The following is a 20113-nucleotide window of genomic DNA, read 5'->3' as shown; positions in this document are numbered from 1 at the left end:
ATATTAAGAGAGGAATTCATTAAGCATTATTTTGCTTCAAAGTTTTATAAAAACAGTTACCTTTTGGCTTGTTCATCTGCATATTTAAAAGGATAATTTGCTAATGTTGCTTTGTATCCTGTATTTTTCACCATATTATTCCATGTGACCAGTCTCTGACCTATTGCAGTCCCTCTTGGTTCAAAACCCTAAAGTAAAATATTATAAGTTCTCATTAGTATATTTCATTTCAGGTTAAGTACAGTTATAATCAGAGCTTGGGAAAGCAATGTCAAAGTGAGGTACAGCTTTCAACAGACAATACAGATGTTCCTCGCAGTTATTGGAGGAGAACTGCTTTAAAACAAGATGACTTGACAGGATAATGATTACCTATTTACTGTGACAAAATAGTTTGAGTCTCTGGTATGCTGTATGTCTCAGGAGAAAGGAAAACAACTGTGTCAGAGGCTTATCTTTCTAATTCATGCTTAAGCACTTAGTAGATACTTATTTTTATCTTGTAAAAACTATGGTAAAATTAAATTATGTTATGCATTGTTACAGTGCTTATGAAGAGTTTAGCATTCCTCTTGATCTTATTTCCCTCTTTATTCCATGCCAGAGGAACACTTACTTAAAAAGTAGATCCTGGTTATTTATCAGTAATACTGAGATCCCTTTAACTTCTTTGGGTGGAAAAAGAAACAGTATATTTATAAAAATATGTTTATGGTCTGCAGATTTGCCAATTTAATGCTTTATAGCTTAAAAAGGAGGACCAACACCCAAAATGTCTAGATACTGGGTGATGAGCAAGTTCTTTGACCTTTTAAGAACCCAAGGATACAGATAAAATATGTGTTTAGTTTTCAGAAAGAGTTGAAGATTCACTGGTGGATTAAGAAGGTCAGAAAAGAAATGAGATAGTAATTAACCTAATACAACACGTATGGAAATACGTAACTTTTGCAGACGATGTCAGGCTGGAGAAAACAGAGAAACTGTACAGACTCCGTCCTTACCAGCAGTGGATCAGAGAAGTCAGGCCTCTCGGGCACCAGCAGTCCAACCAAGGCACAGACCACGATAAACACGGTGCACATGCCCAGGACCACCACGGGCCAGTCGGCAATCAGGGCTGCGTAACTATAAAAGCAGAAAAAATTACAAAGAAGCCCTCTTAGGAAGCAAGGCAGAGTTCTTTTGCCACCCAGGAGAGCAGTTGATAAATCTTCACATGACCTAGTACAAATACTTTTCAATAAAAGATCTAGTGGGATTATAAGTATTTAAATGTAATTGTAGTAGGAAATTACAAAATCTAGTCAACTTCCATCGGGCATTCCGTTCCTATGAAGATCTGCAGTGTCAAGAGACTAAGGCACGGGGCAGGGCCTCTGGAAGGCGTCCAGGTTCAGATGCTCCGGGTGAAGCTGGTCAGTCAGGGTGTGGGAAGGGATCCAGAAGAGAGGGCGTCATGGCAGCATTTGGTAAAGGAGAGGTCCCTGCAGTCAGCAAGAGACTGAAGCCAGACCACAGTTGCTGGAGACTGCAAGGACGCGCCATTCTGTGATAAAGAGCAGAGGTCAGATGCTACAGGTTACGGGAGTAACCTGCACTTTACGTCTGCATCTGTGCCTGAGAAGCTCTAAAATCCACACTCGTAAGAGGAGAGAAAGTCTGTCCTTTCTGCCAGCTCTCAGACCTTTTGTTTCTGCAGTTATTCTCTCTCAGTACCTTTACTGTATCACTTCTTTAAGAACAACACAGCCTGTAAACACGCAGATACAGTGTAAATCTTAAAAATAACGAAACCAAGCTGCCTGGGGCCGGCAGCGGGTTAAAGCCCTGGCCTGAAGTGCTGGCATCCCATATGGGCGCCAGTTCTAGTCCTGGCTGCTCCACTTCCAATCCAGCTCCCTGCGAATGTAGCTGGGAAAGCAGCAGAAGATGGCCCAAGTGCTTGGGCCCTGGCACCCATGTGGGAGATCTAGATGAAGCTCCGGGCTCCTGGCTCCTGGCTTTGGATTGGCCCAGCTCTGGCCATTGCAGCCATTTGGGGAGTGAACCAGCGGACAGAAGTTCGATCTCTCTCTCTCTCTCCTTCTCTCTCTCTCTGCCCTTTAAATAAATAAATCTTTTTTAAAAAGATTTATTTTATTTATTTGACAGAGTTACAGAGAGAGGTCTTCCATCTGCTGGTTCACCCCCCCAGATGGCCGCAATGGCTGGAGCTCCGCCAATCCGAAGCCAGGAGCCAGGAGATTCTTCTGGGTCTCCCACGTGGGTGCAGAGGCACAAGGACTTAGGCCATCTTCTACTGCTTTCCCAGGCCATAGCAGAGAGCTGGATTGGAAGAGGGGCAGCTGGGACTAGAACTGGCGCCCATATGGGATGCTGGCGCTTCATGAAGGCCTGGGCTTTAACTCACAGTGCCACAGTGCCGGCCCCAGATAAATCTTTTTTTTTTTATTTTATTTTTATTTTTTGACAGGCAGAGTGGACAGTGAGAGAGAGAGATAGAGAAAGGTCTTCCTTTGCCATTGGTTCACCCTCCAATGGCCACTGCGGCCGGCACACCGCACTAATCCAAAGCCAGGAGCCAAGTGCTTCTCCTGGTCTCCCATGGGGTGCAGGGCCCAAGCACTTGGGCCACCCTCCACTGCCCCCCCGGGCCATAGCAGAGAGTTGGCCTGGAAGGCAGGCAACCGGGACAGAATCCGGCGCCATGATAAATCTTTTTTAAAAAAATAACCAAACCCTTCCCATTAACCTATAACTTTTCTTCTAGCTAAAACTATACTGAACTTATCCACTAGACTGAATCCCATGAAAATAGAGACTTTTGTCTACTCAGAGCTCTAGCAGTGCCTGGCACAGTCCCTTTAGAAGGTGCTCAGAACGTGGTTAGTGACTAAATGAACAGACACCCTCATAACTGCCACACCCTGGCGGTCTCCAGCCACTGGAGCCTGGCTTCAGTCTCTTCATCCATCGTGGAAACCAAATCCTGTCAAGAAACTCTTCCTTCCAGCCAGCCCTCCCATACCCTGTAAGACCTGTTTCTACAGCCCCCCAGAAGGTCCTGCCCCATTCCTATTGTCTTGATACTTCCAGGTCTTGATATGAACAGAATGCCCAAAAGAAGATAACTAAACTGAACTGTCTCTAAAATCTAAAACGCATTCTGTAAACTTCTGATTTCCTGAATTTGTAATATTATTATTATTAGAAGAAGACTAAAACCCTTAACTTGTGGATCACAACTCTCAAACTCACAGCAATGCTAGCTCATTTGGCTGCTATCATGGCTGCTTCTGGCTGACTAGAAACAGAGTCAGAACAATATTTATGAGTTACTTCTTCAAAATCATGCTAGCAGTTACAAATAAAACTGGTATCTCTCAATGTCATTGTGGAAAAAGCTCTATAGTATATATTTCTCCAAGAATGGATTGTTGGTTTTATGTACTGATCTCTCTCTCTCTCTCTTTTTTTTTTTTTTTTTTTTTTTGACAGGCAGAGTGAACAGTGAAAGAGAGAGAGACAGAGAGAAAGGTCTTCCTTTTGCCATTGGTTCACCCTCCAATGGCCGCTGCAGCCAGCGCACCGCGCTGATACGAAGCCAGGAGCCAGGTGCTTCTCCTGGTCTCCCATGGGGTGCAGGGCCCAAGCACTTGGGCCATCCTCCACTGCACTCCCTGGCCACAGCAGAGGGCTGGGCTGGAAGAGGGGCAACCGGGACAGAATCCGGCGCCCCGACCGGGTCTAGAACTCAGTGTGCCAGCACCGCTAGGTGGAGGATTAGCCTATCGAGCCGCGGTGCCGGCTTGTACTGATCTCTTAACTTCAAAGATTTGGTTTTGTGGAGTATTTGCTTCAAATTACAATTCTAATAAGAAAATTAAAATACAACATAAGTATGCTTTAGGGGAGCACTGTGCAGGAATTTCTACTGCCCTTCTTTTAAAGTAATCTTAGGAAAATAAATAATAGTAGCTTCACTTATGTGAATTATCAATTAGCTCTTGTGCTTTAGAAAGATGATATCATTTCATTTAATTCTTACAAGAACCTTATGAGATTAATCTGGGGCACAGACTTGTTCAAAGTTGCAAAACTGGGAATCTGGGTCTGGTACAAGAGCCTGGCCTCTTAATCACTATGCTGTCGCCTCTCTTCTCATACACAAGAGGAACTAAAGACTTTAGGAATAAGTAAACTTACCACAAATGGCTGCTTCCCAAAATTCACAATAAAAAATTCCTAGCCCCACTAATAGTTAATTTCTATACGCCAGATCACACAGATCCAGAGGACAATGAACATCATTCACTGGACTGCACATTTTAGATTAATAAAACTTAGGGGGAGGGCAGTAGGGTAGGCTGCCACTTGGGATTAGAGTGCCAGTTCCAGAGCTGGCTACCATGCTTCCCATCCAGGTTCCTGCTAATGTGCCTGGGAGGCAGCAGGTGATATCCCAAGGAGCTGGGCTTCTGCCACCCTTGTTGGATTCATTTGGAGTTTCCAGCTCCTGACATCAACCTGCGTGGGCCCTGGTTGTTGCAGGCATTTGGGGAGTGAACCAGTGGATAGAAGATCTGTCTCTCCCCTTCTCCCTCTGTCTCTCTCTCTCTCTCTCTCTTGCTCTGCCTTTCAAACCAATCTTAAAAAACACATTAATGAAAAATTATGGTAGATAAGACAGAATAACCTGTTAAGAATAATTTTGATTGTAATGAAAACATATAAATCACAGTATGTTGACTATGGCTGTTCAAATGTAAATACTAAGAAGCCAGAAGCTTTCACATTTCAAGAACACACCCAATGCAAAAAATATTTTCCTTATTTTATTTCCTCCTCCACCAAATGCAAACTAAGATGAAAGTGACTGGTTTTGAAGCAATAAAGTCCTTTGTCTCACTAGCTCATTTGAGACTTTCTGTTCACTGTTTGAGACTTTGAAAAGAGTCCTTTGCATTTCAGACCTTTAAAATACCAGCCCTGTGAAATGAAAATGGCCCCAGGCTTCTATAATCATTCATTATACTTTATTTTAAATGGATCCATTCTCTTTCAAATAAACCAGTAGTGCATTTCTTTTTTTTTTTTTTTTTTTAACCTACAAACATATTATCAGTGGAGGCCAGTGGGCCCCAAATTGCTTGGTTTTCATATTGTGGTTTCATTTGCCTATATAAAGACTTTTTGTTTTGTGTTCTTGAAAAATCTGCACACACATGCATAGCAACCTTCAAAATCTCATTCAATAATTGCTTTTCTTCCCTTTGAAAACATTTGGTTTTGATTTTATAGCACTGCTACAGACCTTACACGTGCACTGCCTACATATGGAAACTTGATGGCACTGGTGATTTCAGCACATTTCTCCCAAACACGTTTAACCTTACTATATTACAATTCTACAGCAGATGTTCCACGTGCTAACCTTTCCTAGACACAACTGCTCCTACTTCAGAGATGGAATCACCCCCTGAGCATACAAATAGCACCACGGGGGCAAAGCCCAACTATTCTGGGTAAATTTTACACGGCCCAGTGTATCTTCTACACCCCACAGTGCTGAGAACGTTTCTGGTTCTTCCTGCTGTCCATGCTGAGATACCATGCAGCTGTGGGCTGAGAAGTGGAAGTTTCATGTAGTAGGTGAAATCCAGACAGTAAGTGTAATACCAAGATAAAAATCTAATAAAACAGGAAAATTGGACAACTAAGGGGAATTTAAAATGGGCTATAAATCTCACCTGTACACGCATACATTAATTTTACTCTTAGGTTTAAGGTATATGTTCTAAGTTTAAAGACTAAATACCTGCGCATGATTTTCTTTGAAAAGTGTAAGAATTTTCAAAAAGATCGTTCCTTTCACTACGTGCCCTTTGGCACATTAAATATTACTTGTCTGTCATGCACCTGGTCTAACTTTAGAAACCTTTAGACAACGCCTCCTCACAGCTGTAAACACAGTCTGCACCCTGGGTTACAGCAGGTAGTCATTCTCCGGTGGATGGTGGATGGCTGGGTGAGTGTTTTCTCTCTGAAGCCCCACTGCCGGACTGCCGGAGCGGCTGCTGCAGTGAGGGGCCACAGCTCTGTGCAGGGTGCTGCGGTGTACAAGGTCACATCGCTTTCTCAGAAGGTTAGGTCTCAAACAGTACACAGATCTGAAGGCCTCACCCTCTTTTCAGAGGATGAGGAAACAGAAGAAGCAGAGTGAGCAGTGCTCACGACTGAGTAGTGGACCTGTGCTAGCGCGTGCTGCCCGGCTCTGGGTCCAGGTGGTCACCGCCTCGCTGGAGTTTTCATTGGTGTTCGATGGGAAATCCCTCAAATATACTCTGAGACTCTCAGCCACCTTATTATTGGGTTTACTCTGGAAATATCTCAGAAATAACTGTTAAAACAAACAAACCGAGTGTCTACAGGGCCAATTTATGCTCCAGTGACATTAAATGGGGGGCTTGTTTTAAATGGGTCATTTCTATTCTAACAACACCCCACCCACACACACGATAAATTTTCCTCCTAGCTTATAAAGACTTTTTTCCTTGCACTTTGCTGCCTTTTCCTAAACGCTCTTGTCTTTCTCCACTCCCCTCTAAGCAGAGAGCTATGCTGGGGAGGGTGTAAGGCCTCATTTTCCTGACCAACCACCCGTCCTTAACCCGTTGCAGCCATGGCTCTTCTGAACTGCCAAAATCAACTCACTCCTTATGGTTTTCATCTTCCTGACCTGAGCAATAATGAACAGTGTTAGCTATCCTTTCCTTCCTAAAAATCTTTTTTGCCTTGGCCATTCCTTTCGTTTCCTTTAATAACTCTTCCTTTATTCCTGCTGTCCCTGAAGGGTAGGACATTTCAAGATGTTATTAATCACAATGTTCCAGTGACATCAACTTTCAATTCAGTGGGGAAAGTCACTGACGTTTGAGAAATTTCACATGCGAAAAATAGGACACAGACGTCTTTCTTCTGTGTAAAGTATGAAGCCCATTCAACAATTAGAATTGAATAGGAAGGATACAAGGCCTTCTGGGAATACAGAATGATAGACACAGCTCTTATCCTAAAGGAATTTAACAGCCTAATACAGAAAATCATGCAAGCAGGGGCAAGCATTGTGGCATAGCGGGTTAAGCTGCTACCTGCAGCACCAGCATCCCATATGGGCATCAGTTCGAGTCCCAGATGCTCCCCTTTTGATCTAGCTCCCTGCAAAGGTGCAGTGGAGGATGGCCCAAGTGCTTGGCCCCTGGATCCACATGGGAGACCTGAATGAAGCTTCTGGCTCCTGGCTTTGGCCTGGTCCAGCCTGGGACATTATAGCTATTTTTTTTTTTTTTTTTTTTTTTTTTGACAGGCAGAGTGGACAGTGAGAGAGAGAGACAGAGAGAAAGGTCTTCCTTTGCCATTGGTTCACCCTCCAATGGCTGCCGCGGCCGGCGCGCTGCGGCCGGCACACCGCGCTGATCCGATGGCAGGAGCCAGGAGCCAGGTGCTTTTCCTGGTCTCCCATGGGGTGCAGGGCCCAAGCACCTGGGCCATCCTCCACTGCACTCCCTGGCCACAGCAGAGGGCTGGCCTGGAAGAGGGGCAACCGGGACAGAATCCGGCGCCCCGACCGGGACTAGAACCCGGTGTGCCGGCGCCGCTAGGCGGAGGATTAGCCTAGTGAGCCGCGGCGCCGGCCCATTATAGCTATTTGAGAAGTGAAACAGCAGATGGAAAACCTCTCTCTCTGTCTCTCCTTAACTTTTTCAAATAAATAAAATAAATCTTAAAAAAAAAAAAAAGAAAAATCACACAGGTATACAAATATCTGCAAAAACCAGGTAAAAATAGGTGTATTTTAGAGGGATTTAGAAGATGTTTTGTGAGTGAAGGGAGACATTACTACCAACTAGAGAGGAAAAGAGGAAATCAGGAAAGCTTTTTTTTAAAAAATTGTATTTATGGCCAGCGCTGTGGCTCACTAGGCTAATCCTCTGCCTGTGGCGTCAGCACCCCAGGTTCTAGTCCCGGTCGGAGCGCCGGATTCTATCCCGGTTGCTCCTCTTCCAGTCCAGCTCTCTGCTGTGGCCTGGGAGTGCAGTGGAGGATGGCCCAAGTGCTTGGGTCCCTGCACCCCATGTGGGAGACCAGAAGCAAGCACCTGGTTCCTGGCTTCGGTTTGGCACAGCACGCCAGCCGCAGCGGCCATTTAAGGGGTGAACCAACCGAAAAGGAAGACCTTTCTGTCCCTCTTTCTCACTGTCTAACTCTACCTGTCCAAAAAAAATTGTATTTATACGTATATGTACACACAAAACAGAAGAAATTAAGACTTCTTAAAGATAACAATCTACCAACAGAGAGAAAAATACAAGAGTCATTTCAAAATGCAAGTTCTGGTCATTTGAGAAAGCCCTAACATTTCTAGAAAAATGAAATTCATTTTCCTAATATGACATATTTATTTGCATAGCTCTTTCCCTCATCTTTTTTCCAAGTTTTTAATTGTTTAATATTGTGTAATTTTTTTCAGCAAAAATGGAAGAACTGGCTAAACAAATTTTGGTTTATATATACAAATGAATACTATTCCATTGTACAAAGGAAGGAAATTCTGATACATACTACGACAAGGATGAACTTTAAGCTAAGTGAAATAAGGAAACCACAAAAGGACAAATACTGCTTGATTCCACTCCTGTGAGGTACCAGGAGAAGCCACATCAAAGTTACAGAAAGTAGAATGGGGGCTGCCAGGGATGTGGGAGGGGGAGATGGGAGCTTCTGTTGAATGGACGCAGAGTTTCAGTTTCTCAAGATGAAAGCAGGTCATGTTTTGGATGGAAAGGGATGATGGGGATGGTTGTACAACAATGTGCATGTTCACATGCCATAGGACTGTACTCTTAAAACAGTCAAAATGGCCATTTTTACCTTATATTTTATCACAATTTGAAAAAGAAATGTATTTTAATGGTTTTAGAGTTCTACTGAAATTTGTGTAGTAATTTCACTCTAAAAAGATAATAACTCCCTTGAGGTAGGCTTCAGAGTTATCAATATCTGAGCAATTGGATTTCAAAGGTTACTTTTAGTTTATTTATTATTGCTATTTTAAAGATTTATTTTATTTACTTGACAGGCAGAATTACAGAGAAAGAAGGACAGAGAGAGACACTGCATCCGCTAATTCACTTTCCAAATGGCCTCAATGGCTGGGACTTTGGGCCAAAGCCAAAAGCCTAGAAGTCCATCTGGGTCTCCCATAAGTGTGGAAGGTTCTCAAGCACTTGGATCATCTTTTGCTGCTTTCCCAGGTGCATTAGCAGGAAATTGGATCAGAAGTGGAGCAACTGGGATTTGAACAAGTGCTCATGTGGTATGCCAGCGTCACAAGCAGTGACTTATCCTGCTGAGCCACATGCTTAAGTTTCTTAATTATAAGGACATCTAATGAGATAATGCCTATTTCCAGAAACTCACAGCTATTTAAAATTTCTCTCTACTGAAAAGATACATCTTTTTTTTTTTTTTTTTTTTTTTTTGACAGGCAGAGTGGACAGTGAGAGAGAGACAGACAGAGAGAAAGGTCTTCCTTTACCGTTGGTTCACCCTCCAATGGCTGCTGCGGCTGGTGTGCTGCGGCTGGCGCACCGCACCAATCTGAAGCCAGGAGCCAGGTGCTTCTCCTGGTCTCCCATGGGGTGCAGGGCCCAAGCACTTGGGCCATCCTCCACTGCCTTCCTGGGCCACAGCAGAGAGCTGGCCTGGAAGAGGAGCGACCGGGATAGAATCTGGCGCCCCAACTGGGACTAGAACCCGGTGTGCCGGCACTGCAGGTGGAGTATTAGCCTATTGAGCTGTGGCGCCAGCTGAAAAGATACATCTTAAAATATAATGGTTTCCAGTTGCATTCATTTTGTTACAAAAGACAGGATTTCATTTTTTTAACTGCTGAGTAGTATTCTACAGTGTATATATACCATAATTTCTTTATCCAGCCATCAGTTATGGACATCTAGGTTGATTCCATCTGGGTTGATTCCATATCTTAGCTATTGTGAACTGAGCTGCAATGAACATGAGGGTACAGATAACTCTTTCACCTGCTGATTTCATTTTGTTTGGGTAAACTCCAGGAATGGGATGGCTGGGTCCTATGGTAGATCTATTTTCAGATTTCTGAGGTATCTCCATACTAACTTCCACAACAGCTGCACCAGTTTACATTCCCACCAACAGTGGATTAGGGTACCTTGTTCCCCACATCCTCACTTGATCTGTGGTAACTAACAGAGTACCCAAAATGTAATGTATCGGAGTGAGAGTGACACTTTGAGATTTGATGATTGTTTACAACCCTTGTCCTTACTTTTGAGGAATAGTGTTTTTTTCTTCATACTATTTGTTGAACTCCTTAGTTAATGTAGGGTTAATCTTATGAGCATAAAGTAAACTGAAAATAGATCTTTATAAAAATTAAGAGTGAAAGTAGGAGAGGGAGGAGAAAGAAGGGTGGGAGGGAGGGCAGGGTGGGAAGTATCACTATTTCCCTAAATCTGTATATATATGAAATACATGAAATCTGTATACCTTAAATAAAACTAAAAAAATTTTTCACACAAAAATACCTCCATCTTAATATGGTAACACAAATTTTTAGACAACCTATCTCAGATAAACTGCCATGAATTCAAGTGATGGTAGTGTGTGTGTGTGTGTGTGTGTGTGTCTGTCTGTCTCTCTTTCCTCAGCAAGTAAGAAACTGAAAAGCCAATCCCTTACAGGAAAGAACACAAAGTAATTAGATAAGTATAAATGACTCAAAAGAAACAGAATTTAAGGCCTAAAAATTTGCCCTGGGATTGAAATCACTTTTAGAGATATGGGATTCTTCAAGCAGCCAACTCACAAGACATTTATTTTTCCTTCAAAAACTACGAAGGAGAAAGGCAGACAGCACGGCAAAGTGTGGAGCAGGGCGAGCGAGCAGGGGAAGCATGCAGGCAAGCTCACATCAGTAAGAGGACACTGACTACCTTACCTTTTTGGCAACTTGAAAGGTCTGGATGGCCTGGAAAAAAGCAAAGATCAAACCATCAGAAAGGAAGCATCCTAACACGAAGGCTTCACTTTTGTCTCGACTGTTTTACTTGTTACCTCTCCTTGGAAAGCTTTAAAAGGAGAACGATTTGAGAGATGTTAAACATGTGGACTGAGCGCTGCATGGTGGCCACTGTGCACTGGTGGGTGAGTTCTCAGTACTGGAGTCAGGAGGCAGCACTTCTCGCTCCACACCACTCTCCTGTCGGAACACAGCCTTGGTGTACACCGCACCAAGACCTGCAGCTACCAGACTCACTGCCCCCCCCTCCCGCCCCAGCAGGAACTCATACCCTCGAATCTCCAACCCAAGCTGCTTCCTTATTTGATCTCCCAATATTTTTTTGATTGATAGCTTCTCATACTAGAAATATTCTATTCCCTCTTCAAGATATTGGCTGTTTCTCCATTTTCCAAGTTCTTCACGTCTAATTTCATAATGCATTTTAAAAAAGATTTATTGGGGCCAGCACTATGTTGTAATGGGTAAAGCCACCGCCTGCAGTGCTGGTTAGAGTCTTGGCTGCTTCAGTGCGGCCATCTGGGGAGTAAACCAGCGGATGGAAGACTTTTTTCTCTCTGCCTCTGCCTCTCTGTAACTCTGAGTTAGAGAGAGAGAGAGAGAGAGAGAGAGATAACCCACTAATCCACTGTTTCGCTCCCCAAATGGCCACAACAGCTGTAACTGAGCCCCTCTGAAGCCAGGAGCCAGGAGCTTCTTCTGGCCTCCCACACAGGTGCAGGGGCCTAAGGACTTGGGCCATCTTCTGCTTTTCCATGGCATAGTAGAGAGCTAGATCGGAAGTGCAGCAGCTGGGACTGGAACCAGCACCCATATGGGATGCTGGCATTGCAGGTGGTGGCTTTACCCACTTCGCCATAGTGCTGGCCCTCATCATGCATTTTAATAAGTCTGAGCTTGTATTTCCAATCGGCTCTTGCCCACACTCTATGTTCTCAGTCCCTCTCATGATTCATACCCCACCCGCACCCCCAGATAAGAAACTCCAAACTCAGTCTCAACTTCCAAACTTCTTATTCCTACCAGATTAGTTCTTTTCCTAGTTTACTTGGCACATAGTAAGCACTTAATAAATACTTGATGAACGAACAGAATCCACTACTCATGTTTCATTCTTTCCAAGTACAGTGGTTCTCATGATGTGGTCTGAAGACTGCTAGGAACTCCTGAGGCCCTTCCCTTTCCAGCTACGGATCTATCAAAGACCAGAGTTTCTTCAAATACTTCCAAATGGTAGATTGCAATAGGCTGACTGCAGAAGCAAATGTAAGAATTCTGCTATAGGCCAGCGCCACGGCTCACTAGGCTAATCCTCCGCCTTGTGGCACCAGCACACCGGGTTCTAGTCCCGGTCGGGGCGCCGGATTCTGTCCCGGTTGCTCCTCTTCCAGGCCAGCTCTCTGCTGTGGCCCGGGAGTGCAGTGGAGGATGGCCCAAGTGCTTGGGCCCTGCACCCCATGGGAGACCAGGATAAGTACCTGGCTCCTGCCATTGCATCAGCGCGGTGCTCTGGCCGCAGCACGCCAGCCGTGGCGGCCATTGGAGGGTGAACCAACGGCAAAGGAAGACCTTTCTCTCTGTCTGTCTCTCTCTCACTGTCCACTCTGCCTGTCAAAAAATAAAAATAAATAAAAATAAATAAATAAATAAAAAAGAATTCTGCTATCTTCTAGTAAGCCACACATCAAACAGATGTGCAAAAACGCAAAATAATACACATCTCACTAAATTTTGCCTTGGAAGATAAAATTTTTCCATCAAAAATTTTATTTATTTTAAGATGCAACGGGCTTATTGCTAGTTTTGAGTGCGTTAAATACATTATTTTAAATTTCTGAGTTTCAATTGCAATATGGTACATATTAGCTCCAACCCATATAAACATAAAAGCTCTTTAGAGGCTCTCAACAGTTTCTGAAAGTGTAAAGGGACTGTGAGGCCACAATGTATTAGAACCACCAGACTAATATATAAAAGATATGTGAGGGGCTGGTGCTGTGGCACAGCAGGTTAGGCTACTGACCACAGAGCAGGCATCCCATCTTGGCGCTGGTTTGTGCCCTGGCTGCCTACTTCTGATCCAGCTCCCTGCTAATGGCTTGAGAAAGCAGTGGAGGGTGCCCAAGTGCTTGGGCCCCTGCATCCATGTGGGAGACCTGGAAGAAGCTCCTGGCTCCTGGCTCCTGGCTTTGGCCTGGCCCAGCCCTGGTCATTGTGGCAATTTGGGAAGTGAACTTTGGGAAGTGATGAAGAATCCCTCTCTCTGTCCCTCCCTCTCTGTAACTGCTTTTCAAATAAATAAATACATCTTTTTTCAAAAAGATATGTGAATATTTGCTGATTGAATAAATGAATACCCTAACTATGTTCCCACTCTTAACCTGAACTCTGTCAGGCTGTACTAAGAGAAAACAGAGTAGAATGTAATTTTTTTCCCCTGTAATCTTTATGTTGCAAACCATTACTCTTCCAAAATTTGGAACTCTTATCTTGGAATTTCTTCAAGATCCAAGGTTATCTTCATTGTTTTCTCTTGCCATTTACATTTCTCACTAAGATACATGTATTCATTTAAAAACTTTTTTTCTAATTCTTAGCATAGCCATGAATAAGACTAGCTAGTTCCCAAACTTCCTGGAACTTAACATTCTAGAATGCACTTAGTATTGGCTGGTTTATATGAAAGATGCATATGTTCTAAATTTCATGCTTTCTTTACATGCCCTCATGATGGACTCCAAGCCATTAAAAATATTAAAACCAAGGAGATGGAACAATCTCAGATACAGCAAGCATGGGAAAGATCTGGAGACTACATTCCAGTTCCACGCCAGCCTGATTCTTAGAGACAGGACTCGGTTTATCTTTGGTCACTCAAGGTCTGAGTCACAGAACTCAAGTCCCCTGGTGCCTAATTTGTGCTCTCTGTCCTCTGTGTTTCTCTGTGAAACCAAGGGGGTAAAACCCAATAGGGACAATCGCAAAGTATTAGTCACTTATACAGGAGAAGAAGTATCCTTTCTCTTGGAAGATACAGAACTTAAAGTGTGGGTTTCCAGGGAGAACGTAAGAAAATTTGCTGCTGTGTCTGAATATTAGGAATATCAAAAGATCAGGTTGGTGTTTGCTACACTAATAAATGGGAATCTTTTATTATTTTCCTCAGAGTCAACAGCTTTTAAATCAGTAGGCAATGATAAAAAAAATTAAAAACCTAGGGACATAAACGTTAACATAGGTAGATTTAGTTTTATTTTCTATTTCCCCTCCTCATCCCCAACCCCAACAGTGTAATTTCAGCTCATCACCATCTGTCAATCCTAAACTCTTTTACCATTTTACCAAACTTTGTAAAGTTTTGTTTGTGTCTCTAAATCCTATAGTAGGGGCTCTGATTCAGTGCTCAGGGACTGTTAGTGTAATGGTTAAAGAGATCAATGAAAGTGAAAAATTCTTAAAAAGTGTTATACACTCCTTAAATACCTAATTATAACTTAAACATAAATGCCTTCTTGGCTGCTGGTCTTTTCTTATAAAAACCATACCCATGCTGCATTGTCTATATTTCCAGTTTTGAAGCACTTAGGAGACTTGTGAATATTCTGGTACAGTGACTATAATAAAGACCTAAACTTTGATGATTCCCTCCCCAGTGTTCTACAATTATTTCTCCCATCTCTAACTTAATAGTGAATTTTTTCCATAGTAATTAATCTTAATCTAGTTTTGCTGAAGGCTATAATTTTCTTTTCATAAGACAACTTTCTTTTAGCACCTAAATATGAATGGATCATTTATTTAAAATTTTAATTAGATGACATAATTACAAAAACAAGCCAAATTGGCACAGATATGTTTGGAAGCACACATGTCAAATGCTGGGAGCAGAAGGCTGTGGATGTAGGCGACAGCAGCCTTTTAACCTGAAGAGCTTGGCCTGCCTGGGCCAGGAGTGTGTGCAAGGGATGGAGTTAGTGAAGAACTTACATGCACACTTTACACAAACTGATCTTTCAATTGAAAGATTCACTCCTGAAGAAGCCTTGAACTATTGCTCGTTTTTTGGGTAATTCTACCAATTCCCTACTGCCAAACCTTATTTTTTCAAATATAATATATACTGATTTTTAAATGTTTTATTGAAATTCGATCTACACACCATACAATTCATCCATTTAAAGTATATGTCAATGTTTTTTAGTACTTTCAGAATTGTGCAACCATCACTACAACCATACATTGATTTTTAAACATGCTGTCTGAACACTAATGATGAAACTACTAATGAGCTATGAGAAAACTTATTTTTACACATACACACAGAGTGAGGCATTGAACAAATAAGCAAATTACTTTTACAAAAAACTGTAATTTTTTGCTCCCAATTTTCCAGTTATATATTCTCTTCAATTGCCATACATAGTTAATAGATTCTGCTATCTTTAGACCTAAAATAGCCTTGAGTCACAATTCTAGGATGTGTTATATTCAATATTTGCAAAGAAATGATATTGTATTATGTACACTTGGGGTTGTACAAAATATAAACATTCTTTTTCCTCCCACTCACTCCTACTAACTTTTTTTAACTGAGGAATTCATGGTCCTGACTAGCTTACTCCCTAGAAACAACTAGAGATTCATCACATTCTTTCTGCCTAAGTAAAGACCTCATTTTATGTTAAATTTGAGACAATAAGTAGGGATTGTCAACATCAGTTGAAAAAGAAAAATTGAGGCTACCACAAAGATATCTCCTGGGGAAACACTAGATTCCTTTGAAGTTTCTGTACTAATGGACATGACAAACAGATGTGGGAAACACCCCAACCACACTACAGGTAAAACATGACATCTGTTTGATTTACAGTGTTACCTTCTTTAATTCTGCCTTGGCAATCTCTTACCAGAAAATAACTGAGAAAAGAGGCAATCAAGGGAATATGCCACAAACTTTCATGAATCAAAAGTAGTCTTCCGAAAAATTATGAAGTAGTCTTCCTCTATTGTAAAATCTTTCCGATTTGCTTCTTTTAATATCTAATAAAACCTGCAGAATAGTTTTCACTCTAACTTTGGAAGTTTATATTGAGAAGCAATAAGCAAAAGCAAACAAACTTAACTCTATTAGGGAGAGAAACTCTTTTTTCCAGGGTTCATTCATATTTTACCATTGGTCAAGACGCACACTAGCCAGCCAAACAAACCAACTCAAGAAAGCAACAGTAAACTTAAGTGGGAACATTTGCCTGTTCCTTGCTTAGTTTTTAGCCTTTTTTTTTTTTCTAAGAAAAAGCACAAGGAAAGATGGTATTTGTATATTCCACAACACACTCCCACTGCCTTTGTAGATAAGGTTGGGTGGTACAGTTTCCAGACAGTTGACTAACTGAAGTGTCACTCTTTCTCTCCCACTCAAGAAAGTATTTCTGTATGCAAGTGGGTGACAGTGACATTGTTCTAGGGCTAAGCTTAAATTTGCTTTAAAAAAATAAAGCACTTACAAATTTAAGTACTTATAATTAGTAATAAACCGTCCCTGGCACTTCACACTTGAGAATGGTAGCAGCAGTTGAGAACCTTGGCTCCAGGACTCTGATGACCAGTGAACTGTGGTATGTGTGCACATATTGGTCAACAGAACAGCTAATGAGACTGTAAAATTCTTAGAGGAGGGAGGGAGGGAGGGAGGGAAGTACAGAGTGCACTAATCATGATAATAGGGTTTGGGGTAGATAAAGAGGCAGGAAAAATTTTTTAAAGTGGGAATTGAAAAAAAAAGAAGGGAGAGGAAAAGCTAATAAGAAACAGAAAAGGATGTGGAAAATGTCCCAATGGTCTGCATTTCTTTGTTTTCCTTAATTTTACTCTCTCTATTTTAATAATTTTTGGAAGAGGAGAGAGTATAGGGTGAATAAAATGAGAATATTAAGATGTGAAAACTTTCATCAGACTATAGAATTTTATTCTTGATAAAGCTGCAGAATTAATTTCACAACTGACATAGGGACAAAGTTAGCTCCAAAAATTCCAACTAGCTCTTCCTAGCATGTGGGAAAATAAAAACTGAAAGATAATTTTGTATTTTTCTGAATAATTCAAGTGCTATGAAGAAAATATACTTTCAGCTTCATGAAAGTAACCAAATTTAAGTAAAAAAGTGCTTAAAGGAGCATGTTTTAGCCTCAGCAGTCACACGGGATTGTGCCATATTATCTTTTTGTAAGAGGATACCCTGCAAGTAATAACTTCAGTTCATTGCTGGTATGTTAGGAAGAAAGTATCTGAAAATAAAGAATCCACACTTTGATGAACATTCTTTAAAAGATTTCCAACAATAACAAAGTCATTCTTCATCATTAAGTATTTCCATGAATCATCACTGGCACACTTGGGTTCTATCGTGAAGATGAAACAGATACCCTGAGACAAGCTAAGCTTGGCCTCTAACCCATTTTTCATGCACCAGAGCTAAATGTTTATGGTCGGTGTCAAGTGATTTGAAGGATAACAATAACCACAACTACTTGCGTAATGCATTTCCGGAATGCTTAAGAGATGTCGACTCAAAAACACTGGTCATCTTGACGGCTAGAGGTACCTGAACAGCGTACTCTACAAAACTAATTATTAAACAAAATAATTAAGAGGTGGGAGGAAAAGGTTGAGAGTAGAGACCTAACATTTACAGAGCATTTAATAACTAACAAGCACTTTATGAATGTTAAAAAAAATCTAGCACATACTAAATGAGTACTTTGAGATGAGGAAACTGTCTTTAAGGAAAATAGTGAACTTAGAAACAAAACAGACATGAAGTAGAGTCTGGGCTATGAAATTCATCAGCTGAATGATCTTGGGCAAGTTTTTTCATTACTCAGAATTTGTGAGAATATTTTAAAATGAGTTGGTATAGGTGATAACTTTTTTTAAAAGATTATATGTTATTTATTTGAAAGACAGAGTGGGTGGGGGAGAGAGGTCTTCCAATCTGTTAGTTCACTCCCCAAATGGCTGCAACGGCTGGGGCTGGGCCAGACTGAAGCTAGAAGCCCAGAGCTGCTTCTGAGTCTCCCACATAGGTGCAGTGGCCAAAGCACTAGGGCCATCTACTGCTGCTTTCCCAGGTGCCTCAGCAGGGAGTCGGATGGGAAGTGGAGCAGGCAGGTCCTGAACCAGCACCCATATGGGATGCCAGCATCACAGGTGGAGGCTATGCTACCGTGCCAGCCTCCTGGTAATAATTTTCTGTAAACTGTTGAACACTTTCCATAAGAAAAGAATATATTACTACTATCACTACTTTTTCATCTGGAAATTGTATTCAAACATCGGTTAATGCAGAAGACTTATGTGGAGTAAAATGCAATGATCCTTTATTTATAATCACTGTGAAACTTTATGATTTGCTTTACAAAATTCAGACAATTCTCCCAGCTGAGTATATAACAACAATTGATGGCATCATGCCCATAGCCTAATTAGGATAAGATATTGTTAGAACTGGAAGGAGCCCTAAAAGTCACCCCAATTAGCATGAAACAAAGGAGAAAAAGACCCAAGCTCAGAGAGCAAATCAACAGTAGGGCCTAGTCTGGAATCCAAGTTTCCTGAATTGATCCTGTGCTTTTTTTTTTTTTTTTGGCCACATTCTATAAAAGAGAAGCTGCACACTGATGCAGGCTATGAGGTACTGTTTGTGAACAGAGAATGGAAAGAAGAGCAGAGTGAAAAGAGTCTTTTGTTTAAGAGCTCATGGTACATGTGCACAAAAGGGTATATGCAAGAATGTTCACTGAGGTGTGATTTACAGTAAGGGAAAGAAGCAAGAGCAAACTAAATGTCTACCTATTAATAGATGGATGCTTAAATAAAGGTGAGCCATCCACATATGGGACATTGCATGGAATGAATATACATGCATACATATACATACACATTGCTGATATAGAAAGAATTCTGCGACGAAGTGAAAAGTTTCAAAAAAATTCCTATCAGTGCTAGTGCTGTGGCACAGTGGGTTAAGATGCTGTTTGCAGTGCCAGCATCCTATATGAACACCGGTTCAAATTCAGGCTGCTCTACTCCAATCCAGATCTCTGTTAATGTGCCTGGGAAAGCAGCAAAGGATGGTCCAAGTGCTTGGACCCCTGTACCTATGTGGGAGACCTGGATGAAGGCCCTGGCTCCTAGCTTCCACCTTGCTGTTGAGGCTATTTGGGGACTGAACTAGCAGACTGAAGATTTTTCTCTCTCTCTGTCTCTCCCTCTCTTCTGTAACTCTTTCAAATAATAAATAAATCTTAAAAAAATTCATATCACATTGGAAAAATAAAACTAAATATATAAATATAAATAAAATACATAAATATATCTAAAAATTTCAGAAGAGTGTCAAATCAACAGCAGAAGGGAAGAGGACTCAAAAAAGAATCAACAGTGAATTTTACTTTGATTTTGGAATTCTTTTTTTTTTTTGAAAGTATAATGAAATATTTATTTATTTCCATTTGATCTAATGGATAAATGTTTATTTAGAATGAATAACATCAACAATAAACTGGACAGTTGTAGCTTTTGATAGATAAAAGAAATTATAGAAGGATGAGAATCATGGCAGCATCCAATATGGGTGCTGAATTGGAATTCTTAATGAGAATATGTTCATAAATTAGTTGTATAATTTTTAAAAAGTGACAGTTATTTTTAAAAAGGTACCTGCTTTTTAAAAAGGAATTTTTAAAAAGGGTACATATATCTATACATATGTTCATTTATATCCATGTGACTGAAATGTTTTATTTTAAAATTCCTCTCACTGATAATTTGGGGAGAGTGAGGCTTCTAGGTAACTAAAATCTAGATAAAAGCAGCAGTACACACACAGATCATTCTAAAAAGAGAATATACTTAACACAAAATGTATAGTTAATTCTGCTCAATTCAAATATTCACTGCATAGTCTGAGACCAAGTAATTTACTCGCTG

General features: G+C 41.2%; 1 protein-coding gene across 43 annotated transcripts in view; it reads right to left on the bottom strand.

Annotated features, from left to right (window-relative positions):
* DISP1 (dispatched RND transporter family member 1) overlaps positions 1-20113 on the bottom strand; it is a 195130-nt gene that overhangs the window by 17605 nt on the left and 157412 nt on the right. For all 43 annotated transcript variants that reach the window (XM_051821374.2, XM_008268374.4, XM_051821355.2 and 40 more), the window contains 3 exons: positions 11045-11074; positions 1005-1128; positions 61-188 (listed from right to left, as the gene is read on the bottom strand). In XM_051821374.2, the coding sequence (XP_051677334.2) occupies positions 61-188; positions 1005-1128; positions 11045-11074 (282 nt within the window). The remainder of the gene's footprint in view (positions 1-60; positions 189-1004; positions 1129-11044; positions 11075-20113) is intronic.

This window comes from Oryctolagus cuniculus, chromosome 13 (genome assembly GCF_964237555.1).
Source record: "Oryctolagus cuniculus chromosome 13, mOryCun1.1, whole genome shotgun sequence".
In the NCBI taxonomy this organism is placed as follows: Eukaryota; Metazoa; Chordata; class Mammalia; order Lagomorpha; family Leporidae; genus Oryctolagus; species Oryctolagus cuniculus.
Note: the sequence above shows the minus strand (reverse complement) of the source record. Positions and strands in the feature narration are given on the sequence as shown.